General features: G+C 41.6%; 1 protein-coding gene across 1 annotated transcript in view; it reads left to right on the plus strand.

Moving 5' to 3' along the window:
• The window catches only part of LOC145994072 (26S proteasome non-ATPase regulatory subunit 1-like), a 241,049-nt gene that overhangs the window by 151,908 nt on the left and 73,588 nt on the right, over positions 1-15,553 (plus strand). The window contains exon 4 of the mRNA XM_083130158.1: positions 3,030-3,144. Coding sequence (XP_082986284.1) covers positions 3,030-3,144 — 115 coding nt within the window. The remainder of the gene's footprint in view (positions 1-3,029; positions 3,145-15,553) is intronic.

Genomic DNA, 15,553 nt, shown 5'->3' on the forward strand with positions numbered 1-15,553 from the left:
AGAAAGGATGTTTTTAAAGAACAACTTTTTTATATTTTCATTTACTGCATGAACATCTCAAAAAAAAATTTTTTTCTTTTTTTAATGGCTCATATCTTTCGGTTTTCTTGACAAGGCAACCCTGCATGAAACCTCGTTCACATTCACGAAGTCTAAACCAATACATGTTTCTCTGGAATAGATGGGCGAAGGTCAACTCCTGGCCGTTGTTAATTGTGGTGGTGGCGAGACAAGTCGTAAGCCGAGATCGAGGCCTATTAATATAGGCAACAACGAGACCATCCCCTTCGAGACTTATGGAGATGAGAACGAGAATGTGGCAGACTTCCATAAAAATCGAAGAGAGACGTAGAATACACCGTAGAGGTACAGTGGGATGCACACGAATTACTCTGCAAATTGTCCATGACTAATTTCATTAAATTTCCCCTTGCACCCTACCGTTTTTAAGAAATCGATTTTTACATATGCTGGTTCATAAGTTGTCAGCAGCTTGTTTGGCGTTTTCTTTCAATTCTTGGGGCCCTCGCTGGGTGAAATAAAGAGAAGAAACGTGATGATGGACAGTTTGCTTAGTGATACTTATGAATATCACTGTACTAGTCTCAGTGAGAACGGAAAATACCTTGTTACCACATGCTTCGACTTGTGTGGCATTTACGTTATCGCGAAACCGGTGTACAGTCGTGGAAAGAAATACTTCCCCCATAAGACTACTGATGTTAACACTGTATGGGGAAGTAACTTTTTCCATGGCTGTACAGCCTCTACGTTGAAAATTCAAGCACTTTAGATTGAATCCCATTTGTTTCCAAGAAATTTTCCCTCTTTCCATTTTTCTCAATCGCCACTAATAATAGAGTTGTTCTATGGTGCCGAACTTTTGGAGCAACCTGTACATTGAAGTATCCTTCCATCACTTTCATCGAATCTATCGGGCCTCCCCGATTGCGCAGTGGTAGCATGGTCGCCTTGTAATCAAGGAGTCCCGGATTCGATACCCGGTGGAGGCACATACTGGTTCGGATCCCACTTTTAACTGTAGGTCCAGTCCCGATTAGCCTTACTGTGCATAAAGCGGACTTAAGACACCAATCAATCAATCATTGAATCTTTCATACTTATAGTTGTGTATTTGAAACGTAGTAAGCATATCAAAAAAATATAACCAACCACCTGGCATAACTTAGCTTAACAATATGTACATTGGTGGAAGGTGGCTCGCAATGTAATGAGCCCGGACCTGAGTACAAGCGGGGAGATTGAATCTTTAATTCGATAAGGGTTCAACACACGTTTAACAAAGGGAGAATTATAGAGAGTATATATCACCTGTTGGCGTTAGTAATATCTAATGCGTATTAATTGACCACTGCCTTTCTCTTATCTCTCAATCCGCCAATAGGGAAGTGGCCGACAGAAATGGTTATTTTGTTATCTCTACTATCTTTGCCGCGCCGAAGTGATTAACTGATGGATGCCGATTCGCAAACCTAATCAAATACAATGCGTTACCAAATCAAATCAATTTTCGTTCCTGATAACTTTTCTCTGGTTCCCGTGCCTCCGGCTGTCAGTTGGTTCGGATTGAACACGCGATGAATATGTCTCTCCGATCGCCACAGATAATTTTTAAATTATTACATACGGTTCATCAGTGATTGACTCATTCCGACTGATTTTCTTTACTGGGTAGGTGAGGTCTATTGGCTGATATTATTCAATCCACTCTCACGCATTGGCTGCAGGATCGAGTTGCCGTGACGTCTGCAATCAATATATTGTCCTACTTTAGAGGTTTAGAAGCAGGGAGTTGCCGGTAGTGGTCTCGGTCACGGTCATTGCTGCAAGAAAATGAACTGATGATGTACTGTGAATCGCAACATGCATAGGGGTCTCCCCGATGGCGCAGTGGTAGCGTCGTCGCCTTTTAATCAAGGGGTCCCGGGTTGATTACCCGGTGGAGGCACACAGTGGTTCGGATACCACTTTAAACTGTAGGTCCCGATTAGCTTTAATGTGCACCAACTTAATCAATCAAACAAAATGCACCGATATAACAGATTTTCAATACGGACAAATTTGCATGTACAGTGAGTCGCATCCATGCCATTTCTTAAAATATAACTAAATTTATTCTGAATTTGTAGTCTCTAACAAGAAAATAATTTTGCTTTTGTTAGTATGCTATATTTGTTCCTGGCCTTATTTTTATGTTCGATTTTCAGGCTATGATTGTTAAACTTTTTGTTATTTAACCATTATATTTGTTATTTCTTCCACTTTTGGCTAATCGCGACGATGATCATGAGTAATGATGATGAAATTGATGAAGGGACTCTCACAAAGAACACCTATGCCCAGGCCGGGATTCGAACCTGAGATCCCTGGCATCGTCTCGCCCTGTTCTAACCACTTTCCCGCAGAGATCGGCTTCAGGCTATGAATATATGTTTTATGTCAGTTATGAAAGAATGCTGAAGACATAATTTCAGTGTAATTTCACTGTGATTGAGTCATTGGTTTTGTAAATATAACAAATTCAAGGTTTTTCAATACAGTGATGTTCTGATGTAAGCTCAGATGAATGCAATACGTTGATACGGACAGTGCAGAATAGAATCAAAGGATGTTTTAAGGCTGGTTGTGGAGTGATTGACTAACAAGAGTGTGGAGAATATTTCTGAATATGATATTTGTGTACGCGTATGTGAATGTAAAAGTTTTTCTTTTTTTTTCTTAGTGGTTGTACTTTTAGACTAGTAACATAAATTACTTTTGGTGGGGACGGGGGCGTTTTTTTTATGTTGGGTTCAGAGGCCTCGTGCGAAAAATGCTACATGTGAAGTGCAATTTCAAAAATCTACCAAAAATTGCTGCTCTTTTTTTTTCTTAAAAAATTGCACTGGAGATCAGTATAATCTGGCAACCCGTCCATGGCTAAACCAATAATTGTACATATTTTGTCATTTACTCTACATGTTATACCGCTTTCTTTGGTGACCCTATTTCTTTTTTATTCTTTGCAGAACCCCCGAGCAGTGCCCAAGCGTCGTCTCCCTTCTGGCAGAGAGCTACAACCCCCACGTCCGCTATGGGGCGGCCATGGCTCTTGGAATTGCATGCGCAGGAACCGGCCTCAAGGTAAGGAAACAATTGGTCTCTCTGTCTCTCTCTCTCTCTTTCTTTTCATTGGACAACAATGGCTTTAAAGTTGGAGTATTGTGATAGCAATAGCTTTGAAGTTTAAACAAGTTGTAGCTACATTTGCTGGACAGCAACGATATGCTCCATGAGTACTAATTAGATTCTGGCTAGTCGATATTTCATCGTTTGCTTGAACAAACCGTCCAATCAGATTAGCTTTACTGCAGAAAACTACACGCGTAGGCACGAAAGCAGGCGTTTGGCTGAATTCGCCCTGTTGCCAAATCGACTCACCTGCTGATATCTTCTGATGTTTACGACAGTGTTTGTTTTTCGCTTCAATGTCTTTCTTTGGTGCAAAAATTGTAACAGTATTTGTTTGACAAGATCAAAGCTAATAACAGTATATTTCCCTAAAGACACTTTCGAAAAAATGTTAATTTTTCAAACTATGCTAATGCAGAACGTTGGGAATTTTTTGTTAAAGTAACAATACATACGTAGAAATAAGATTAAAGAGCCAATTGTAACAGTACAGCGCAGGGGTTCCCAAACTTTTTCGTTTCACGGCGTCGCGCAAGTCAGAATGTAGGCCAAATTTGTAACGCTCAGTTAATGTGCCTTAAGTAAAAAAATAATGAAACATTTCAAATTCAGAAACATTTTACATGTAAGAAAGTGCAAAATAAGCACATGTTTGGAACAATCATATCTAAAACCATGTGTAGACTAAAAAGTAAGGGTTATTTCAGTCAAAAATATTGTAACATTTTGCTGCGTCCCTGTAAGGCAGGGCGCCTGGGCGCACAGTTTGGGAACCACTGGTATAGCGAGTTAAACAAGGGAAAGGCAAACTGAGAACTACGTAATAAAATATGAGCAAGTAAACAATTTATTTACTTTTTTACATATGAAACGGAATTGCCGTGTATGCTTTTTTATCATTTGTATAAATTAAGTTGTTGGCTCGGCCGTGCCGTATTCCCGAACGCCGAGGCGTGTTGCCACACACACTGCCACAAACACTGCCGAGGAGCACGGACCGTTGGATTGCAATATGGCCTACGCATGCCGAGTGACAAAACGCAATTTCTTCCCTATTTCATGTTACATGCAAGAACGAAGCTTTGGATATTAAATGTATGGAATTCCTGCAATACAATTCTGAACTTCTGGCAGTCGCGTTGTCTGCTTGTTGGTATTAATTACCACGAAGTGAGACGCAACGTATGACCTTGTCCGTAATTTCGGGGAAAGGTTTCATGCAGCACAAAGAGCTTTCTATTTGTTACTTAAAGGATTTTTTTTCCATAAGTTTTGCGCAACAGTTAATTTTAAATCATGTTGCAGCCAACTAAAACTTATCAAAAATGTCCAAAATCACTTTTTCCTTTTTTTCTTTTTTTTTTCGTGGACACATGCAGGATGAATAAAAAAAAGTTGGTGGAGCAAAGCAGTGTCCACTGCTGCTAACGACTGTTAGCTGTATCCGCGTTTCCCTCTGAACAAGTGCGAGGGAACGGGATTGCGTGGAGGTGAAAGAGCGACTGCAGTTACCAGCCTTTCCAGCACCGTGTACTGCTTCGCTTCGTTCACTCGCTTTCTCCCCTACTCTGCCTTCATGCGCGCCTTTGCTCCATAGATTCCAGGTATAGAGTGTAGGTTGTTTAGTGTATGTTTCAAACCACTTTCCCTTTCACTTTCGAACAGTAATCCTCAGGGTCACGTGAGAGACGCGCACAAACTCTCCCGACTGATCACAACGAAGTTGACTGCTGGGTTGAAAAAGGAGTTTGCTCGAATTACAGCCTCAGACTTGCAAGAGCTTAACAACCACCTGTTAGGAGATGGAGCAACCCCTTTTGCGTAGCTTTGCTCCCTCTTCTTGCATTCAGATGATCTCGATTTCGCCCATGCGTGGATATATCCTCCAGACCGTAACAGGAAACACTGTCTGGGGGTTGGAGGATGGCTCCAATCTCGCAGCCGTTGGAGGGATCATGGGGATTACGTACCCCGGGACTTGTCAGTTTAGATAGATTTCGATTTCTTGCCCCTCTGCTCTTCTGGCAGAGGTTCAGATAGGTGGTCGCACAAAAGAGAAAGCTTGCTGTAAATTTAGTTGTATTATTCTCTTTCCTTCATGCGGTGAGAACAACAAAAACATATTCTCTACTCCATATCGGAGCCATTTCCCGCCATTCTCGGTCAAAACCGGCGAAACAAAAGCAAGATTAGTAACCAAGGTTACCGCCCTTCGGATGGAAGTACCGTATTACTTTGATCATACATTGATTTTCCTATAACAAATAAAGAAACTCAACTGACCATATTAGTTATTTCATTCTGTTAATACTTTCCTTCATCGGTTTGTCATTTCTTAGAAAAATATAAATTTTAAATTGAGCTAGTAAATTATTAATTGTCATTTATTTTTTATGGCTCCGGCTACTGGACGCGCACAGATTCGAGTTTCCAGGGGGAATCGTAACAACGTTTCTCCTGAGATTTCTACCTGTGTATGGGACCGGTGGCCACCCCAACATATGAGGAAATTGGGGAGCTACGAATGAGTAGCGTGAGCTACAACGACGACTGGGGGTCAGTCGTGCTGACCGCACGTCACGGGGTGGGAGTGAGGTATGTAGGCCCTGGCCCTCACAGGCTGTTGCACCACGGGTTATTGTTATTATTGATTTGTTGTTTTCCGAGGTTGGACCAAGAGGTTAAAGTTACATACGAACTACTTTACGGCGTGTTTCCACCGGTACTCGAACCCACGACCCATTGGTTACTATGCTTCAGAGAAAACCCATCTGAGATGTGCCCCTTTCGGAGATAGAGCTACGGCAACTAGATGGATGCTAATACCTTTATGCCTTTTTTAACATTTGTAAAACGTGTAAGTACCGCATCGTCCTCAATACAAAATGACCTGCCGAGCGAGACTCAAAAGACGGGAACTTTCACCTGGCCTTACGCGCATGCGTGACTTGCTGGGCCAGACAATGGATCTATGCACAACTCTATCTATGCCTTTGGGTGATGTTTTCGAGTTACGATCTTAAAACTGCATCACAGATTTTGAATCTTAACCTAATTTGCTGAATGAGTAAACACTATGAATATTTTTTTCCAAGGATATTAAACATTTATGTCAATGTTTGAATTGAATTGAAGTGAACTGTTGTTTTAAGTCCACTTTATGCACAGAAAAGCTAATCAGGACTATACCTACAGTTTAAAGTGAGATCCGAACCACTGTGCAATGTGCCTCCATCGGTTATCGAACCCAGGACCCCTTGATTACACCATCAGGGAAATCTTTATCAATGTTTGAATAAGAAGAGGAAGGGTACCTATATCCCATGGATATCACAGCTGGATGTCTCATGTACGTCTAATGAATCCGATTTGCACATTGTTAGAGATTTGTGCTCTATGATAAACTTATGCCCATTCAAATGTTTTCTTAATTGCATTCTTTTTCATTTCCGATGCCCATCGGAGTAAGATGCAATCAGTGTAATACTTACCGACGACTCTTTATCCTGCAAGAGACAACCTGCCTCATTATACAGATCGATTTCGGGAGTTTCCGAAACAGGCAGGTTGGCTTACAATGAATAGGTTTGATTCATTAGACACCCTTCTCCCCCCAAGCGCAATTCACTTAACTGAGAACGGGGAGTAAACCCGAGAGCAAATTTCAGTACGTATGTATGCACAAACAAGTTGAACACGAGTCTCAATAAGCGCGGAAGTGTTAAAAGCTGAACTACACGGTTTTGAACTTGAAACTGAGCAAATGCGAAAATGTTTTAAACACGAGACTAAATAAGAGCGAGGAGGCTTTAAGCACGAATCCGAATAAGAGCGAAGAGACTTTAAACATGAATCTGAATAACAGCAGAGAGGTTTTAAACGAGAAGCCGAATAAGAGAATAGAACTATTAAACGGGAAGCCGAATAAGAGCGAAGAAATTTTAAACGAGAAGCCAAACAAGAGCGAAGAACGTTTAAACGAGAAGCCGAATAAGCGCGAAGAATTATTAAACGAGAAGTCGAATAAGAGCTAAGAAATTTTAAACGAGAAGCTGGAATAAGAGCGAAGATATTTTAAACGAGAAGCCGAATAAGAGCTAAGAAATTTTAAACGAGAAGCTGGAATAAGAGCGAAGATCTTTTAAACAAGAAGCCAAATAAGAGCAAAGAACTATTAAACGGGAAGCAAAATAGGAGCGAAGAAATTTTAAACGAGAAGCCGAATAATAGCTAAGAAATTTTAAACGAGAAGCTGGAATAAGAGCGAAGATATTTTAAACAATAAGCCAAATAGGAGCGAAGAAATTTTAAACGAGAAGTCGAATAAGAGATAAGACATTTTAAACGAGAAGTTGAATAAGAGCGAAGAATTTTTTAACCAGAAACCGATTAAAAGCTGTGAACTTTTAAACGAGAAGCTGTATGAGAGCTAAGAGGTTTGAAAGAGTTCATGTGATCTGCAACAAGAAACAGCAAAAAGTAATCGTCTGTGGCTGAATGTAGTTATAACGCTATAGAAACATGAATAAGTAACGTGAGGTCGACGTGTAGCGGCATTTGAGCTCGTGCGGCGTGTTGGGAGGAAATTGCGCACTCCCCACCAGCCTCCCTAGCAAACTTAATTTGCTCTGCGGAAACGGGCCGGATCTCTTCGATTACAATGCAATTGCGCAAAACTGACTTTTTCCCGAATGAAATAGTGGCTTTGGTTGCAAATGAAAAACAGCTTGGCAAACAATAGTCGCTTGCGGTGCTTCTCGGTTCGTCATTGTTATGCGTAAATTACTAGGCGAAAGCTACTAGTTGAAAAAAAATAAAATGCAATCATAATACGATAGTGTAGAAGTTGTCATTTTCCCGAATTACGTCATGTTTGCGTTTGCTCCATGCTGAATTGTTGGCGATGCTTTGTTCGTGCCTTTGCCTAAAGTTTGTATGGAAATCTAGGGCAGTGGAGGTTGTGTTTATTTTGCGGAAATTTGAGCTAAGAATGCAAAGTCCCTGGTGTTTTGTGTCGTTGTTCTACCAACTGACAAGCCATGCTTGTCTTAAGGCCGAACCACACTTAACTAGATTTCCAATATAAATGTCGTAGTTGTCGCTGGACAGGCTACCTGGCCTTGAAATGATGGCTGCCGAGCTGGCTGCTAGACTGGTTTTGACGACTGGGCCGTTTTCTTATTGCAACTGGCTTTCTGTGCTAGATTTCTGTGTAACAGCGAATCAGAGCGAAAGTTTTGTTGTGTAAAGGTTATCTGTGGGATAAGGGAAAGTATTTTGTCTCTGCTTTCCGAGTGTTGATTGTTTTTGTTCGCTGCTCCATGAAAGAAAAAGTAGCAGATGATGTGCATTCATGTTCATTAACATTTAGGAATATATCTGAAGTGATGTATACGACAAATGTGATTTGCCGATAATGAAAAATCCTTATTACCAGTGCATTAAATGTTTGACATATTTAGGTGAAGAAAATATTTTTTTTTGTGAATGAATCCTGCGAAACTCATTAAAATCTTGTTGAATACACCTTGATTACCATATTTCATTTCGAACCAATTTCTATCCCATACTTTTTTTTTAAAAAAAAATCATTTAAGTTTAATTTTTAATAACAGTAACTATTCTACAATGTTCTTCAAATCGCTCGTCCATATTTTTAGCTTGTTTGCTCTGCGCAATGCCTTGCCGGCCGACAAGTACGATAACAAGTCGCATGTGAGGCGGAAACTAGCAGGTAGGCTAGTACCACACAACTAGTCCAAGTGGAGAATTCACCAGGAAATCTAGCCTCGTGTGCTTCAGGCTTTAGCCTCTTTTCGCTGCTGCTGTTTTCGTACGTGGAGTTGCCCCTGTCAGAGGCATTACTCCAACGCAATCTGTTCTCTATGAAACATTTGATGACGTCGACGATGCTGTGTATTAACCCCTTTAAGTGGTTAATTTGCAAATGCCAGATTTCTTCCGTAGTGGGTAATTTTGAAAATGTCAACTCTTCATCACTGTACCCAAAGTAGATGGACGACTTCTTTTGCTGCTTTGAGAGCAATCGTGGAAACACGCAAGACTTCAAAATGCAAGAAGCCAGGGATCCTGAGTTCGAAATCCGGCTTGGCTATGGGTATTATTTGTAGTGTCCATTCATAAATAACAGTCCCGCATCATGGCCGTGCGGTCTACGACCATGTTTTGGGGACGCGCGCAGGTTCGAGTCTCCTTGCGGAAGCGGAAGAACATTTCTCCTCAGATTTCAGCCAGTACATGGAACGGATGGCCATCCACCATCGTGAGGAAATTTGGAAGCTACGAATGAGTAGCGTAACCCGGTCATGGAAACCTACAACGACTGGGGGTTCGTAGTGCTGACCATACCACCCCGTAACTTGTTGGATGATGGCGCACCTCGGCGGGGGGAAGTGAGTCCGGTAGTCGGTGGGTAGGCCCTGGCCCTCATGGCCTGTTGCGCCATGGGTTAATATTATTATTACCCACCTAAAGGGTTAACTTGGAGGACCCGGTAACTCAGCTTGTAGTTCTTTCGTGCAGTGTTCCTTCATCATCATCACGATTAACTCAAAGAAAATTGACGCAGCATAAGAAACATGCAAAGCGCGTGGTTAGCTTGAAATGACGAAATTGTCAGACAATATATTTCTGAAGGACAGCGGATAGACAGCGCGAATCGGATCAATGCACAAAGCACATTGTAGTAAGCACTGAGTTATGGCCTGCCACGACCTTTTTGTTGCAATGCTTTCCCAACACACGCCAAACGATGCCATGCATCACCGTGAAAAGTGGCACGCAACATGTAACCACGCTCTGTGTGTTGAGCGGCGATTGGAAGGTCGGACATGTTCTCGTCCAGCCAGGGCCCTTATTATGAAGGATGGGAGAATTAACGCCGTTGCATACACCAACAACGCGCACTATTTCAAGAAGATTCATGTTCCGGGCACGCGCATGCGGACCCCTTCAAATGAAATACAACCCAATCACCATGACACCGGCACTGTTCGGCAAAAATTGTCATAACATACTGGCAGGGTTTCCGTTGAATTTGCCAAAACAAATTACCTGACATTTCCAGGTTTTTCAGGTATTTTGAAATGCAACCAAGCTTAAATCAAATACCAAAATGTTTTTATGTGATATCTCGCCAAGAAGCTGGATGGAGGAAAAGGTGAAAATAGTTGTCATTCTCTGACACGCACGCACACGTAAGGCCAAATCACTCGGAACTGGAGTCCCAGTAGGAATGCCCTAGTTGGCGCTGAACTGGCTACCTGGGTGGAAATCATGGCCACCGGGCTGGCTGCTTGACCGGTTTTCAGGAATAATTGCAACTGGCTTTCCTCGACTGGATTCTGCGAAACAGCCAATCAGACCGAAGTTTGGCCATGTGAAGATAATCTGCGAGTTTGGAAAGTTTATTGTCTCTGTTTTCCGAGTGTCGGTTGTTTTTGTTCGCTTCTCGATAAAAGAAGAAAGAAACAGATGATGTGATTGATTGATTTGGTGTTTTAAGTCCACTTTATGCACAGTAAGGCTAATCGAGACTGGACCTACAGTTTAAAGTGGGTATCGAACCCGGGACCCCTTGATTACAAGGCGACAACGCTACCACTGCGCCATCGGGGAGACCCCCAGAGATGATGTGCATTCGTGTTCAGTTAATTAATATTTAGGTATTTTAGCAAATCGATGAAAATTGTACGTGACAAATATGATTAGCCGATAATGAAAACCCTTATTATTACAAGTGCATTAAATGTTTGATACACGTAGTTGAACTTTTTTTTCTCATCAATGATTTGATTTACTTTATTTTACTTCGCTTTTGTGCCACTTTTGGCTAATTACGAAGATGGGAATGAGTGATGATATGATGAAATTTATGACACTCACAACCATCCATTCCCTAGCCGGGATTCGAACCTGGTACCCCTGGCGTCGTAGCGCGATGTGCTAATCACTCCGCCACAGGGGCCGGCTTTTTCATGAATGAGTCCTGCAAACCTCGTGTATGAATATGCATACAAAAAAAATTAGTACGAATTGATTACCACATTTCTTTCGAACCAATTTCTAGTCCATATTTTTATTTTTATTATTTTTAATAACAGCAGTAATTCTCCTGCAACGTTCTTGAAATTCATCGTCCATCTTTTTAGATTGCTCTGCGCAATGTCTTGTGGGATCATAAGTATGCCGACAAGTATCGTGTGAGGCTAAAACTAGCAGAAGGGCAGCCAGTCCAGCACCAACTAGGACATTCCTACTGGAAATCCACTTCCGTGGGATTCGGTCTTTAAACTTCCTGACTTTTCCAAGTCACTGCAACAGTGACTTGGTTCTCAGAGTTTCTTAAAACGGGTGCGCTGATATCGAATCGTCAATAGTGAACAGATAATATTAATATGTTTATAAGCTGTTTGTAATCAGATTACTCCAGTCCTCCCCGATGGCGCAGTGGTAGCGTCGTCGCCTTGTAATCAAGGGGTCCGATACCCGGTGGAGACACACAGTTGTTCGGATCCCACTTTAAACTGTAGGTCCAGCCCCAATTAGCCTTACTGTGCATAAAGTGGACTTAAAACACCAACTCAATCAATCGGATGACTTCAGTAAGTTTGCATTAGAAAAATTCATCACATACGCATTTTTATGTGTGTGTTGTGTGGTTGCATACATGATCAGGATCAAATTCCGTTTTGCGAGTGCTCGTAGCGTCGAAACGAGGCGTCAAACGATAGAAAAAATATTCAGAAATAATGCTTTAATGACTTCTATGCTTGTTCGGTGACCCGTTATGAGTGTGTGTTTTTGTTCTTTAGCGTTGCTTTTCTTCCACTTTTGGTAATTAGGTGAAATTGATGATGTCACTCTCAAAGGTGACAAAGAACACTTATGTCCAGACCGGGAATCGAACCAGGGATCTTCGGTTGAGAGATCGAGAGTCTACCACCCAACGCGCTAGGCTACTCAGCCGGCGGTGATCTTGAGTAGTTTTATGTCCACTTTATGCACAGATAGGCCAATAGGGACTGGGCCTACAGTTTAAAGTAGGATCGGAATAACTATGTGCCCCTACCGGGATACCCGGCGGTGATCTGATGCTGTAAACGTGGAAGGCAAGAACGAGGTGGATGTTGACAAGCAGAGACGAACCGGCCTCCGTGGCAGCGCGCTTCGACGCCAAGAGTCCCGGATTCGAATCCTGGCATGGGTGTCCTTTGTGAGTGTCCCTTCATGAATTTCATGATGTTACTCATACTCAGCTTCGCGATTAGCCAAAATTGGCAGAAAAGCGAAGTAAAATATACCAAATCAATCAATAAGTAAACCGATACGAGTCTGCTAATCCCCGTCTCTTCTCGATACCATACCCTGGTGAGTTAGAACAACGACGAGAAATAACCGAAATAGATACAGCTAGTAAACCCTGGTCAGATACTATTATTGCCATACGTCCTCTTGTAGGCGTGGCTAGGGAATCAGCTCAATCGATACAACCCACCCCATTAGTTCAACACAAGTGCAGGGACCATAAATTAGCCCTCTCCTCGATCCAATTGACCAGATCACATCAATAAGACAATCACAACAACATTGATTCCCTCAGCGCGTCGCCCTATAACCCCTCCACCTCCTCCCTGCTGTAGTGGCAACACAGCCACAGCCGACAACATTGTTCTCTTCCCCCTCACTTGCCCTATTTCCAAGGTACTGAAAAAGAGCAGGAACGCCACTGTTTTTCCTAGCGAAAGAAATAATCGCAAATCAATACAGAAAGGAAGTGGAGGAAAAAGAGATCCTTTCAAGGAACCGAAGATGGGTTCCTGTTGTTCCTTCGGACCGGGTCACCAGAAAATTGAGGCCATGTGGAATAACCTCTCCATTTTCCGCGCTGGCGTGGAAGGCTTTGGTAATAGGGTTCTTCCGTAACGCCCTGTGCGAGGTCCTCGCGGGGTGGCGCTAATAGCCAAGCAGCGATGGGTAAACAAAAGTCGCTGACCGTGATTTTCTCTCGCCGGTGATGGAGCAATCACTGTCACTCCGCTGATGTCATGAGGATCAAGTAGCAGTGGTGGTAATTTGACGGAAATTTGTGAAGTAATTTGAAAGTGAAGGGAAATTCATCAAAACTTTCGGCGAAATGCAGGTAAAAGAATTTGGTAGACCCCGCGAGCATTTTGTGCAGCTTATTTATTTTAGTTTCTCCATCTCATTTGCTATTGGTTAGAGAGAACCATTGATGAAAGAAGAAGAAATAATTCCCCTACAGGGCTAATGGTATTAAAGTCTTATAGGGGAAGTATTTTTTCCACCCCTGTACAATTCAGAACTTGGGACTTCGGATCTACTTCTTGAATTATTTACAGTTAGAAATATTTAAGGTTAAATAATGTGTTACCATAGTGATAGTATTGTAAGAAGGGAGGCTGCTTCTGTCCAGCCAGCCTGTTTAGTGGAGGAGGTGTAATTGACTTTCGAATTTCAGAAGTATCCACGTCTATATTATATCCCGGGAATCTCCGTGCATAACGCTAGAGAATGGGAGCGTACACACTGCTGCAAAGGCTGGTAACTTCAGCCGCGTTTTCCCCTCCACGCAAACCCGTTCCCTCGCATTTTTTCATTGGTCGAACCCTCTGGAGTAACTACGCGCAGAGATTTTCGTTCGCTTGCTCCAGAGTATATCTGCTCTTTGCGGCTCTATGTATCTTACAATCTTCACAGGGCTGGCGACCATATACTGACAAATTTAATTACAACATAGTGACAAATTAGTACTTTAAAAAATAATTGTTATTTCATTAAGAAATACGTATATTATCTGGTCACCAAATCCGCCTGATATCCAGCCTTCAAACGTTATTTTATTAAACACTAAACATTAGTTTTTTTCAGATGATATGCTTTTCCATTGTTGTACACTTTTGTTCATATAAAGTGGCACAGTTTATAAGGTTGGACAGTTAAATTATATTCCTCTTTATCTGAACAAAAGTGTTAAAAAACAGTTACGAAAAAATATTTCCTTTTAAAATAATAATTATGAGAACAAGCTATAAGTACTATAAGCGTTTATATTTAGTTTTCTGCACTAGATCTGTATGCATTTGTACGAATTCTCTTTTTCCATAGGTTTCTCCACCTCTTGTAGAAGTAGTTGTCCCATGTTGACTCCCATTATGTTATACATGAGCTTTATCTGCGATCACAACTTCCAGTTACAGATAATGACTCCGGGAACGTGTTGCAAGCCTGGGATCAATTTGAGTGTTTATATATATGCATATATATGTATAAATATTGTGTATTATTTTCCTCAGCAGTCTTTGTCATATGTTAAGTTTACTCTGAGAAGTCTTCAAAATGCAAGAGAATATATATATATATATATATATATATTTATATATATATATATATATATATATATATATATATATATATATATATATATATATATTTTGTTCCCCTGTGCATAGCACCATAGCACCTGTGAAGGCGTATAGGGGGTGTGGGGGTAACGCCCCACACTTTCTTGATCCGGTCGTGAGTGGGGGTGATGTGATCAGCATCACGGCCCTGACCGCCTTTACCCCCCAGGGTTTCCCCCAGGTACGCATGTTATTCGACGCTGGGTAGGCGCCGGGGCCGCTTCCACCGTTAGAAATGCAGTAACAAAAACAAAATTATCACAAATTTAATGAAAACAACAAAAATATATATGCTTACTTTACTGACCAAGATGAAAAATTGACTTTTTACTGATTAAACGCGAGGGAAACTAGAGCGAAAATGTCGCGTTTAATATCTTTCGCTGTTGTTCTGGCATCCCTGTGGCACTAGCGCACATTTGGCCAGCCAACTTATTTCCTGACCGCTACCATTCTCTGTGGCATACTTGACTCACCAGACATCACGAGCTTCGAGTAGAATCATGTCACTTAACCGTGTCTCGATAAAATCAAAGTTTATACCCACCGTACTCTCATACAGGGTTGTGTAAGGTCCAAGAAACCATAGATCCTAATAGGTTCTATTGGGTTCGTTACATTGAAAAAAGGTTGCTGGACCGAATTGAAATTCTTCCGGAAAAAAGGTTCCTGGACCGAATTGAAATTCATCCGGAAAAAATGTTCCTGGACCGTATTTAAATTGATCCGGAAAAAGTTTGCTGGACCTAATTGAAATGCTTTAAATATGAAAAGGTTATACACTGTCTAGATCTCATTTACGTTTGCTGATTCCCTCTCCCAGTCCGGAATTGAAATTATTTACAATTCCTGGACCAGGCTTGACCGATCAAAAGTTGCCTTCTAAAAATGTCCGCGAGTACGTTTTACATTGGAGT

Source organism: Lepisma saccharinum, chromosome 10, assembly GCF_977018435.1.
Source record: "Lepisma saccharinum chromosome 10, izLepSacc3.1, whole genome shotgun sequence".
Taxonomy (NCBI): domain Eukaryota; kingdom Metazoa; phylum Arthropoda; class Insecta; order Zygentoma; family Lepismatidae; genus Lepisma; species Lepisma saccharinum.